We start from the raw sequence: 13650 nt of genomic DNA, 5'->3' as shown, positions 1-13650 counted from the left end.
TCAGGAGGTTCCCAGGATTGTTGGTTGTTAAGGGTATTTCCACACAATCATCAACAGGGGTAGCAGGGGGAACTTTCCATACAATCAATCACCAAGGAAGGTATTCACAATAGCAGGTGGACTTGCCAAGCAGGATGCGGTTACAGTGGTTACAGGTGCTGTGAACAGTGTGAACCACTCTTAACGGTGCAAAGCTTTTAGTGCAGTGTGACCCAGTAATGCACCTGTGGGGGCTGAGGCAGGGAGGGAGAAGCTAAGCTGGAGCTTACTGCTGAGATGGAGTCAGTTAGACTAACACAAACTAGGTTATTACAAAAGGATACAATCAACAACGTGAAGAGACAACCTGCAGAATGGGAGTAAATATTTGCTCACTACTTTTAGTGCAGTGTGACCCAGTAATGCACCTGTGGGGGCCGAGGCAGGGAGGGAGAAGCTAAGCTGGAGCTTACTGCTGAGGTGGAGTCAGTTAGACTAACACAAACTAGGTTATTACAAAAGGATACAATCAACAAAGTGAAGAGACAACCTGCAGAATGGGAGTAAATATTTGCTCACTACTTTTAGTGCAGTGTGACCCAGTAATGCACCTGTGGGGGCCGAGGCAGGGAGGGAGAAGCTAAGCTGGAGCTTACTGCTGAGGTGGAGTCAGTTAGACTAACACAAACTAGGTTATTACAAAAGGATACAATCAACAAAGTGAAGAGACAACCTGCAGAATGGGAGTAAATATTTGCTAACTACCTATTTGACAAGGGACTAATAACCAGAATATTTAAGAAGCTCAAACAACCCTTAAGGAAAAAAATCTAATAATCCAATCAAAAAATAGGTAAATGATTTGAATAGACATTTCTCAAAGAAACATACAAATGACAAGCAGGCATATGAAATGGTGCTCAACATCACTGATAACCAGAGAGGCAAATTAAAACTACATTGAGATATTACCTTACCCCAGTTAAAATGGCTTATATCCAAAAGACAGGCAATAACAAATTCTGGTGAGGATGTGGAGAAAAGGGAAACCCTGTACAGTGTTGGTGGTAATGTCAATTAGTACAACTACTATGGAGAACACTTTGAAAGTTTGTCAAAAAACTAAAAGTAGGCTGGGTCCGGGGGCTCACGCCTGTAATCCCAGCACTCTGGGAGGCCAAGGTGGGTGTATCACTTGAGGTCAGTTCAAGACCAGCCTGCCCACATGGCAAAACCCTGTCTCTACTAAAAATATGAAAGTTAGCCACACGTGATGGTGCATGCCTGTAATCCCATCTACTTGGGAGGCTGAGGCAGCAGAATTGCTTGAACCTGGGAGGTGGAGGCTGCACTGAGCCGAGATTGTGCCACTGTACTCCATACTCCAGCCTTGGTGACAGAGTAAGACTTCATCACACACACACACACACAAAAAGAGCTAGCATATGATCCAGCCATTCCACTCCTATGTATATACCCCGTGAAAAGGAAATCAGTTCATTGAAGAGATAATCTGCACTCTCATGTTTATTGTAGCACTGTTCACAATAGCCAAGATTTGGAAGCACCCGAAGTGTCTATCAATATATGAATGGTTAAACAAAATGTGATATATACTGTGGAGTACTATTCAGCAATGAAAAAGAATGAGATCCAATCATTTGCAGCAACATGGATGGAACTAGAGATCATTATGTTAAGTGAAACAAGCACAGAAAGATAAACTTTGCCTGTTCGCACTCATTTGTGGGAGCTAAAAATTAAAAGAGTTGAACTCATGGATATCGAGAGTACAAGGTGGTTACCAGGGGCTGGGAAGGGTAGTGGAGTATCAGCTGGAAGTGGAGATGGTTAATGAGTACAAAAAATAGAAAGAATGAATAAGACCTAGTATTTTCTAGCACAAAAGGTGACTATAGTTAAAAATGATTTAATTTTACATTTAAAAATAACTAAAGGGGAGAGGATCCAAGATGGCCGCTTAGGAGGAAGTCGGGATTGCAGCTCCAAGAGAAGGCACAGAGGTGAGTGGACGCCGCATTTCCAGACGGATTTTTACTGCCCACAGACCAGGAGATTCACAGCAGGAGAAGCCCCACGGGTCGCCAGCACCGCTGGTTTGAGTGGCGTGGCCACTCAGCCTATGCCCTGGGGCGGGGGGCAGTGGCTTCTTATGCAGAGCGAGAGAGACAGAGTTCCCTCTGAGCCAGCAAGGGGAGCTGAAGCAGGGAGCCAAGCCAGGAGACCCCGGGCAAGGGAGCGCCACGAATCTCAGAGCCGCTGCTTCGGCTGAGGCAGCAGCACACAGGGCAGTCGATTTTAACTGCCCACAGACCAGGAGATTCACAGGCGGAGAAGCTCCACGGGTTCCCAGCTCCGCTGGTTGGACCAGAGCAGCTGCTCGGCCTGTACGGGGGGCGGGGAGCAGCGGCTCCTTGAACAAAGCGAACGAGACTGTGTCCCCTCTGGGCCAGCAAGGGGAGCTGTGGCAAGGAGGCAAGCCAAGAGATTACCGGGCAAAGAGGGCCCCTCTGGAAACACGGCTGAACCCGGGACGGTCCAGCTCTGTGGGGGAGGGGCGTCCTCCATCGGGAAACACCCTGCAGTTCCCAGGGCAATTTTCCATAACCAAGACAACCCGCCACTACAGAGACTCCGTCACTACAGGGGCGGGCCAGCATAGTGGAAGCAGTTCTAACTACACCCACAGGACTGCAGGGACGCTCACACAGAAGCTGGGCGGAGCCCAAAACAGCTCAGCGAAGCCTCTGCAGGCTGAATGTGACTAGACTGCCACCTTGTGGGCAGGGAAAACGGTAGCAACACAGCTGAAAAGCATAAAGCGCTAACCCCCTGGGCCAGAACACCTGGGGAGAAGAAAAGGGGGTTTATGAGTTCAGCTGCTGCAGACTTAAAATTACCAAAATCAGAAAGACAGCAACTACAAAGTCAATAGGCGGATAAATCCACAAAGATGGGAAGAAACCAGCGCAAAAAGGATGAAAACACCCAAAACCAGAACACCTCTCCCCCTACAAGGCAGCATAACTCCTCACCAGCATGGGAACAAGACTGGACGGAGAATGAGTGTGATGAAATGACAGAATCAGCTTTCAGAAAATGGATAATAAGAAACTTCTGTGAGCTAAAAGAACATGTTCTAACCCAATGCAAAGAAACTAAGAACCTTGAAAAAAGACTTGATGAAATGCTAACGAGAATGGACAACTTAGAGAGGAATATGAGTGAATTGATGGAGCTGAAAAACACAACACGAGAACTTTGTGAAGCATGCACAAGTTTCAACAGCAGAATTGACCAAGCAGAAGAAAGGATATCAGAAGTCGAAGATCAACTCAATGAAATAAAATGAGAAGGGAAGATTAGAGAAAACAAGGTAAAAAGGAATGAACAGAGTCAACAAGAAATATGGGACTACGTGAAAAGACCTAATCTATGTTTGATAGGTGTACCTGAATGTGACGAAGAGAATACATCCAAGCTGGAAAATACTCTTCAGGATATTATCCAGGAAAACTTCCCCAACCTAGCAAGGCAGGCCAATATTCAAGTCCAGGAAATACAGAGAACACCACAAAGATATTCCTCTAGAAGAGCAACCCCAAGGCACATAATCATCAGATTCACCAGGGTTGAAATGAAGGAGAAAATACTAAGGGCAGCCAGAGAGAAAGGTCGGGTTACCCACAAAGGGAAACCCATCAGACTCACAGCAGATCTCTCAGCAGAAACCCTACAGGCCAGAAGAGAGTGGGGGCCGATATTCAACATCCTTAAAGAAAAGAACTTTCAACCCAGAATTTCATATCCAACCAAACTAAGCTTCATAAGTGAAGGAAAAATAAAATTCTTTGTGAACAAGCAAGTACTCACAGATTTCATCGCCACCAGACCAGCTTTACAAGAGCTCCTGAAGGAGGCACTACACATAGAAAAAAACAACCAGCACCAGCCACTCCAAAAATGCATGGAATGGTAAAGAGCAGCAACACAATGAAGAATCTGCATCAACCAATGGGCAAAACAGCCAGCTAGCATCAAAATGACAGGATCAAACTCACACATAACAATATTAACCCTAAATGTAAATGGACGAAATGCCCCAATCAAAAGACACAGACTGGCAAATTGGATAAAAAGCCAAAACCCATCAGTGTGCTGTATCCAGGAAACCCACCTCACATGCAAGGATACACAAAGGCTCAAAATAAAGGGATGGAGGAAGATTTACCAAGCAAATGGAGAGCAAAAAAAAGCAGGAGTTGCAATTCTCATCTCTGATAAAATAGACTTTAAAGCAACAAAGATCAAAAGAGACAAAGAAGGACATTACATAATGGTAAAAGGATCAATGCAACAAGAAGAGCTAACGATCCTAAATATATATGCACCTAATACAGGAGCACCCAGATACATAAGGCAAGTTCTTAAAGACTTGAAAAGAGACTTAGACTCCCACACAATAATAGTGGGAGACTTCAACACACCATTGTCTATATTAGACAGATCAACAAGACAGAAAATTAACAAGGATATCCAGGACTTGAACTCAGACCTGGAACAAGCAAACCTAATAGACATTTACAGAACTCTCCAGCCCAAATCCACAGAATATACATTCTTCTCAGCACCACATCACACCTACTCTAAAATTGACCACATAATTGGAAGTAAATCACTCTGCAGCAAATGCAAAAGAACGGAAACCATAACAAACAGTCTCTCAGACCACAGTGCAATCAAGTTAGAACTCAGAATTCAGAAGCCAACCCAGAATCGCACAGCCTCATGGAAATTGAACAACTTTCTCCTGAATGTTGACTGGATAAACACTGAAATGAAGGCAGAAATAAAGATGTTCTTCGAAACCAACGAGAACGAAGACACCACATACCAGAATCTCTGGGACACATTTAAAGCAGTCTCTAGAGGAAAATATATAGCAATAAGGGCCCACATGAGAAGAAAGGAGAGAACTAAAATTGACACCCTATCATCAAAATTGAAAGAGCTAGAGGAGCAAGATCAAAAAAACTCAAAACCTAGCAGAAGACAAGAAATAACTAAGATCAAAGCAGAATTGAAGGAGATAGAGACACAAAAAACCCTACAAAAAATCAATAAATCCAGGAACTGGTTTTTTGAAAAGATCAACAAAATAGACAGACCACTAGCCAGACTAATAAAAAAGAAAAGAGAGAATAAACAAATAGATGCAATAAAAAATGATAAAGGGGATATCACCACAGATTCCACAGAAATTCAAACCATCATCAGAGATTATTACAAACAACTCTATGGACATAAATTAGAAAACCTGGAAGAAATGGATAAATTCCTGGACAGTAGCCTCCTCCCATGCCTAAACCAGGAAGAAGTCGAAACCCTGAATAGACCAATAACAAGGTCTGAAGTCGAGGCAGCAATTAAGAGCCTACCACCCAAAAAAAGCCCAGGCCCAGATGGTTTCACAGCCGAATTCTACCAGACATACAACGAGGAACTGGTACCATTCCTACTGAAACTATTCCAAATAATCCAAAAAGAGGGAATCCTTCCCAAATCATTTTATGAGACCAACATCATCCTAATACCAAAACCCGGCAGAGACTCAACAAGAAAAGAAAACTACAGGCCAATATCCATGATGAACATAGATGCAAAAATCTTCAATAAAATACTGGCAAGCCGATTACAACAACACATCAAAAAGCTTATCCACCATGATCAAGTAGGATTCATCCCGGGGATGCAAGGCTGGTTCAATATACGCAAGTCTATAAATGTAATTCACCACATAAACAGAACCAAAGACAAAAACCACATGATTATCTCAATTGATGCAGAGAAGGCCTTCGACAAAATTCAACAGCCCTTTATGCTAAAAACTCTCAATAAACTAGGTATCGACGGAACGTATCTCAAAATAATAAAAGCTATTTACGACAAACCAACAGCCAATATCATACTGAATGGGCAAAAACTGGAAGCATTCCCTTTGAAATCTGGCACTAGACAAGGATGCCCTCTCTCACCACTCCTATTCAATATAGTACTGGAAGTTCTAGCCAGAGCAATCAGGCAAGAAAAAGAAATAAAGGGTATTCGATTAGAAAAGGAGGAAGTCAAATTGTCTCTATTTGCAGACATGATTGTATATCTAGAAGACCCTATCACCTCAGCCCAAAATCTCCTGAAACTGATAAGCAACTTCAGCAAAGTCTCAGGATACAAAATCAATGTGCAAAAATCACAAGCATTCCTATACACCAATAACAGACTTAAAGAGAGCCAAATCAAGAACGAACTGCCATTCACAATTGCTACAAAGAGAATAAAATACCACAAGGAACGTAAAGGACCTCTTCAAGGAGAACTACAAATCACTGCTCAACGAAATAAGAGAGGATACAAATAGATGGAGAAACATTCCATGTTCATGGTTAGGAAGAATTAATATCATGAAAATGGCCATACTGCCCAAAGTAATTTACAGATTCAACGCTATCCCCATCAAGCTACCAATGACCTTCCTCACAGAACTGGAAAAAACCACCTTAAACTTCATATGGAACCAAAAGAGAGCCCGCATAGCCAAGTCAATTCTAAGCAAAAAGAACAAAGCGGGAGGCATCACACTACCGGACATCAAACTCTACTACAAGGCTACAGTAATCAAAACAGCATGGTACTGGTACCAAAACAGAGATATAGACCAATGGAACAGAACAGAGGCATCGGAGGCGACACAACATATCTACAACCACCCGATCTTTGACAAACCTGAAAAAAACAAGCAATGGGGAAAGGATTCCCTGTTCAATAAGTGGTGTTGGGAAAACTGGCTAGCCATATGCAGAAAGCAGAAACTGGACCCCTTCCTGACACCTTACACTAAAATTGACTCCAGATGGATTAAAGACTTAAACATAAGACCTAACACCATAAAAACACTAGAAGGAAACCTAGGCAAAACCATTCAGGACATAGGCGTAGGCAAGGACTTTATGACCGAAACACCAAAAGCATTGGCAACAAAAGCCAAAATAGACAAATGGGACCTAATCAAACTCCACAGCTTTTGCACGGCAAAAGAAACAGTCAATAGAGTGAATCGGCAACCAACAGAATGGGAAAAAATCTTTGCAGCCTACCCATCTGACAAAGGGCTGATATCCAGAATTTACAATGAACTAAAAAAGATTTACAAGAAAAAAACAAACAAGCCCATTCAAAAATGGGCGAAGGATATGAACAGATACTTTACAAAAGAAGACATACATGATGAGGCCAACAAACATATGAAAAAATGCTCATCATCACTGGTCATTAGAGAAATGCAAATCAAAACCACATTGAGATACCATCTCACGCCAGTTAGAATGGCGATCATTAAAAAATCTGGAGAAAACAGATGCTGGAGAGGATGTGGAGAAATAGGAACACTTTTACACTGTTGGTGGGAGTGTAAATTATTTCAACCATTGTGGAAGACAGTGTGGCGATTCCTCAAGGACCTAGAAATAGAAATTCCATTTGACCCAGCAATCCCATTACTGGGCATATATCCAAAGGATTATAAATCATTCTACTATAAGGACACATGCACACGAATGTTCATTGCAGCACAGTTTACAATAGCAAAGACCTGGAACCAGCCCAAATGCCCATCGATGATAGACTGGACAGGAAAAATGTGGCACATATACACCATGGAATATTATGCAGCCATTAAAAACGAGGAGTTCACATCCTTCGTAGGGACATGGATGAACCTGGAAAACATCATTCTCAGCAAACTGACACAAGAACACAAAATCAAACACCACCTGTTCTCACTCATGGGCGGGTGTTTAACAAGGAGAACACATGGACATGGGGAGGGGAGCACTATACACTCCATCTGTTGGGGGGAGGGGGGATAGCGGGGGGGTGGGGAGTTGGGGAGGGATAGCATGGGGAGAAATGCCAGATATAGGTGAGGGGGACGGAGGCAGCAAATCATACTGCCACGTATGCACCTATGCAACAACCTTGCATGTTTTTCACATGTACCCCAAAACCTAAAATGCAAAAAAAAAAACAAAAAAAAAAACTAAAGAGTGTAATTGGATTGTTCGTAACACAAAAGATAAATGCTAGAGGCGTTACATATCCTTTTACCCTGATGTGATTATTACATATTACATACCTGTATCAAAATATCTTAGGTAACTCATTAATATATACACCTACTAAGTACCTACAAAAATTAAAAATTTATAAAGGTTGGCAAAGATGTAAAAGTGTTCTGCAAGGTGTGGGGAAATATATTGAATATATTGCTTGTGGCATTGTAAACTTTGAGCTCCTCATTCAAAAGTGATTTCACAATAGCCTCCAAAATTTAAAATATACATACATTAAACCTGTAATTTTATGTCTTGGGATTTATCTTTCAGTATACTCTCACATGGGAAACATGACATATGGACAAAGCTTTTTTTTTCAGCATTGTTACCAATAGTGTATCAGAAACAATCCAAATGTTCACTTGGGCATTGTCAAATAAATAGGGGTACGTACATACCACCTATGTGGACATACAAACATCTATTTTCTCATTCCTTTAGTTCTGTCATCCATATCACCTCTTATACTATAGCCTAATTTTTTATGCTTTTTATAGATTTCTCTTCTCATAGGCTAGAATGTAAGCTTTGTCTGTTTTCTTCAATGATAGATCCTGAGAGTCTAGAATATGTTGAATCAATAAATACTGTGTGTGTGTGTGTTTGTGTGTGTGTGTGCATTTGTATATGTGTATGTGTTTCTAATTCCTAAATCTTATCTGCAGGTAAGTTTTCTGTCCTGAATTTTTGTATCCAACTGCTACTCGACATCTCCACCTCGATATCATAATTATCTTCCTCTTGGGTATTGAGAAGTCTCATATCAGCACGTCCAAACTCTTGATCTTTCTCCAAATCTTTCCTTCTTGACAGCCTGCTTTATCTCAGTAGATAGAAAATTCCATCCTTTTGCCCGCTTAGTTTGAAAGTTCTATAGTAATCCTCCATTTCTCCCAAAGCCAATTTTCAGGTGGTCAGGGAATGCTTTTTGCTCTATCATCAAATTATGTCCAGAATCCTAACACTTTTCACCACAGTAACTGTTACTGCTCTGGTCCACATTGCCATCATTTATTCCATAAATTATTGCAATAGCCTCCTAACTTAGTGTCCTGCTTCTATACTTGCCTCTGTATAGCCTTTCCTCATGAAAACAATCAGAATGATTTATTTAAAAACATTAATTCAAATCAAATATTTCTTTTATGCTCAGAACTCTGCACTAGTACCTATTTCACTCAAAGGAATAGCCAAAGACCCTACAATGGCTTGCAAAGGCCTTGATGATGTGGCCTGTGTTAATTTTCTGAAATCATTTCCTATTACTCTCTGTCTTCATCATTCAGACTCAGCTACCCTGGATTCTTTGATGCTTCTTGAATACACACGTACTCTCCCACATTAGAGGATTTTTTTCTCTGCCTGGAGTACCCTTTCCTTGGATATATATATGGCTAACTTCCTGGCCTCCTTCAGGGAGATCATGGCCTAAATGTCACCTTTTCGATGAGAGAGTTACCTTGACCGCTCATTACCCAACCCTCAGCACTCATGATCACCCTGACTTTGCCTTACCTTTTATTTTTTTATTACAGAGCACTTATCACCTCCTATAATATATATAGTGTTATTTTTATGCTTGTTATAGTTGTTTGTTCTCATAGGCTAAAATGTAAGCCTTGTCTTTTTTCTTCAGTGATAGATCCTGAGAGTCTAGAATATGCTCAATCAATCAATAAATTCAGCAATCTGCAAGAAAATTAAAAATATAACTATTCATAACATTCATTATATATTTATATAAGTTATAGACATATTTAATGTTATAATATATAAATTATATGATTATATAAGTATCTCTGGAAGACTATAAAAGAAACTAGTAATAGTTGCCTTTGGGAGAAATAGTACCTGGGATGGGAAGGAAGGCACATTCTATACTGTGAGAATTTACACCTTATCATTTCTTCAATTTAAAAAAGAGTAATTTAAAAATACAAAGCACAGTTGAGCCTAATTTGGAAATCAAAATTCTTCATAAAATAGATCCTTAGCTTTTGAGTTCCTTAGAAGGTTTTAATTTGTATTACCACTAGGTGGCACATGCCTACTGATAAGTTCCAAGACTCCCAGACACAAGTTTTCAAACAAACCTTTTCAGTTCCCCTGAGTTGTCAAAGTTTATTTTAGCTGTATGACACTGATTTTTCTCAAAAAAAATTTTTTTTAACTATTTTTCCATACTATTTCTATAGGGCAGAGGTCCCCAACCTTTTTGGCACCAGGGACTAGTTTCATGAAAGACAATTTTTCCATGGACCGGAGGGAGGGAGAGGGATGGTTTTGGGATGATTCAAGCACATTACATTTATTGTGCACTTTATTTCTATTATTATTTCATTGTACTATCTAACGAATAATTATATAACTCACCGTATTGTAGAATCAGTGGGAGCCCTGAGCTTGTTTTCCGGCAACTAGAGGGTCCCATCTAGTGGTGATGGTAGACAGTGACAGATCATCAGGAATTAGATTCTCATAAGGAGCACACAACCTAGATCTCTCGCATGTGTAGCTCACAATAGGGTTTATGCTCCTATGAGAATCTAAAGCCACAGCTGACGTGACAAGAGGTGGAGCTGAGGCAGTAATGCTTGTTTGTCCCCTACTCACTACTTGCTGTGCTGCCCAGTTCCTAACCGGCCATGGATGAGCAATGGTCTGACCCCTGCTATAGGGAATATTATAGGAACTGTTTCTACACTATTCCTATATACAGAATAGTATAGCAACTATTGAATGCTACAAGCTTTAAAGTGATTTTTCACTATAATTTCTAATTTAAGATTATAACATTTGACTTGCAGAAATGTCTTAAATCTGTGAAGGCTAGCTTAGACATCCTTAAAATAATTTAAAATTTCCAGTATTTAGTGAATTATATCTGCCTATCTTTTCATCTGTTTCCTATGAAAAACCTTACTTCATGAATGAAATTTATAGATTGTGTGTCCAAAAGTAGATTTTTGTTTGATCCTATTGTTTTACTGCTTTTATGTCAAGTTGATCAGTGCCCAGGGCCAAATGCAATTTAACTGCCTCTTTCCGAATACTTTACATAATATACCATGAGGTGTAGGCAGATGAGTACTGCAGAGGATGCAAAAATGACATATTGCTTATTGCCTCCATCTTCATGGACCTTTCATTTTATGGTTGGTGATGTCATGAACACAAATAACTGTAATAGAAATCATCAAGTAGTAAATCAGTAAATGCAAAGAAGTAAATGCAAAAAAAATCAGTAAATGCAAGAAGTGTAGTGGGAGCACATAGTTGATATTAATTTGGGGAACTCTAAGAATATGGTGACATTGAGAATAGCTTTAAATATATAGTTTCATTCTCTGAATTACTTCAATATGGGTCTTATATAGATTTATACTTCTGTGTAAAAGGTGAATTATCTTACACATCTTTGAGAAAGATATAATCTTTATAGATAGGTGTTAATTATAGGTTAATAAAATAAATAGCCATATTCCTTTTGCTGGTAAATATTCAAAATGAAAATGATGGCATGAATTTTATAAATGTAACATTTGAAAACATTATAAAAATCATTTTTGGCAAGTTTTAAAATAACACTGAAAAGATTACTGGACTAGGTCAATTTAATGTTTATTTTTGACCCAGATTTTTTAAATTTTGTTTTTCTTTTTAAAATATATTCTTTGAAAACCAAATACATATTTAGAAAATGTGCTGTATCCAAGTAAAATAACTTACTGAGTTCTTATTATGCCATAAAACTATATTATTTTATTTCATCCTCATGAAACCTTATGATGTATGTAGTGTTGTCATTCACATTTTTTAAAAAAAGAAACTAAGGCACAGGAAGTTTAAGAAACTTATATGCATATGTTAATATCTGCTATAACACTAAAACTAGATGTGAATAGAATTTTTTTTTTTTTTTTTTTTTTTTGAGACAGAGCCTTACTCTGTCACCCAGACTGGAGTGCAGTGGTGCGATCTTGGCTCACTACAACATTTGCCTCCCAGGTTCAAGTGATTCTCCTTCCTCAGCCTCCCTAATAACTGGGATTACAGGCATGAGCCACCACCCACTGCCAAATTAATTTTCTTCTAATAAGAAACTTGCTTTTCAATTTGTACCACTTTAGTGTAATTGCTATGTCATTTAAAAGGAAATCAACATTATTCTTATTAAATGTATTAACTACTTTATTACATTGAGGGCCTTTTTGTAACTTTCTAAGTGTGAGATGAATAATATTATCACTATTATCTTAGTGAACCAAGCATCTGACCCTTTTGACTATTAATTTGCAAAATTTTCACAATTTTGCTGAATTCTAAAATAATAATTATATACCAAAGTCTAAGAAATATACCATACAATGCTCCAAATCAGATTTAGTTCCAGCTTAATAGTTAGGTGGATTTTAAAACAAAGTTATATATTTAAAATGAATTTTATTCTTTTTTCTATATTTATATAGCCAGAAAAATGTAAGAAAAAAAAGAAATGGTATAAAAGTGCACTAGAAGAAGCATGTCTACTCTATGGATATTCTCATGAGCGAAGACTGGAAATGTGCTGCCTGTCAAAACAACAAGGTATATAATTTTTTTTCTTTATCACTCCAAAATAAGGATTTATTCAAATGCATGTTTTCCAAAATACGTTTGCTCATTCAAAAGTTTCTGTCACTCTTCATAGGGAAGTAGTATATCATTGTTTATTGGAAAATGTTTTTATATAAACAAATAGCATATATTTTGTCCCCCAAAACAATTTTCAATGACTAAACATACACTTTATTTAAATATAGGTGTTCTTGTTAGCACTTTTGTTATTTTCTTTACTCTTAGGCTATCTACATAGGTCCTCTTGTGTATTTCAAAGACATATATTTCACAATGGGAACTGTAGCGTTAAATATGTTCCTAGCATAAAAATTTCATTTGGATATGCTGTATAAAATATAGAACAAAGTATTTTCAAAATGTTGTATTTTAAAGTAAGTTCACAGCAGGAGTAAAAGATAAACTTCAACTTTTAAAAAATTAGTTGAAAAATTGTGATAATATTTCAGGTTAGTTTCAAAGAAAGTTTTATTGAATTCTCAATACTATGACGTATAGATAGCTTTTTAAGTGAAACCATGTGGAAGATTATAGTACGTATGACATGTTTTTGTATATATTTAACTTTTAAGTTCAGGAGTACATGTGCAGGCTTGTTATATAGGTAAACTTGTGTCATGAGGATTCATTATACAGATATTTCATAACCCAGGTATTAAGCCTAGCACACATCAGTTATTTTTCCTAATCCTTTTCCTCCTCCCACCTTCCACCCTCTGATAAACACCAATGTGTGTTGTTCTCTGTATGCTCATGTGTTTTCATCATTGAGCTCCCACTTACAAGTGAGAACATGCAGTATTTGGTTTTCTGTTCCTGCATTAGTTTGCTAAGGCTAATGGCATCCAGCTCCATCCATGTC

The 13650-nt window shown here is 38.7% G+C and overlaps 1 protein-coding gene across 3 annotated transcripts in view; it reads left to right on the top strand.

Moving 5' to 3' along the window:
* ZCWPW2 (zinc finger CW-type and PWWP domain containing 2) overlaps positions 1-13650 on the top strand; it is a 408857-nt gene that overhangs the window by 100134 nt on the left and 295073 nt on the right. For all 3 annotated transcript variants that reach the window (XM_064378597.1, XM_064378599.1, XM_064378598.1), the window contains exon 4: positions 12641-12758. In XM_064378597.1, the coding sequence (XP_064234667.1) occupies positions 12641-12758 (118 nt within the window). The remainder of the gene's footprint in view (positions 1-12640; positions 12759-13650) is intronic.

The sequence above is a fragment of the Aotus nancymaae genome, unplaced genomic scaffold (genome assembly GCF_030222135.1).
Source record: "Aotus nancymaae isolate 86718 unplaced genomic scaffold, 86718_ANA_hifiasm-v0.15.2.pri h1tg000019l, whole genome shotgun sequence".
NCBI classification, from domain to species: domain Eukaryota; kingdom Metazoa; phylum Chordata; class Mammalia; order Primates; family Aotidae; genus Aotus; species Aotus nancymaae.
This window is presented reverse-complemented; position numbering and strand designations above follow the sequence as displayed.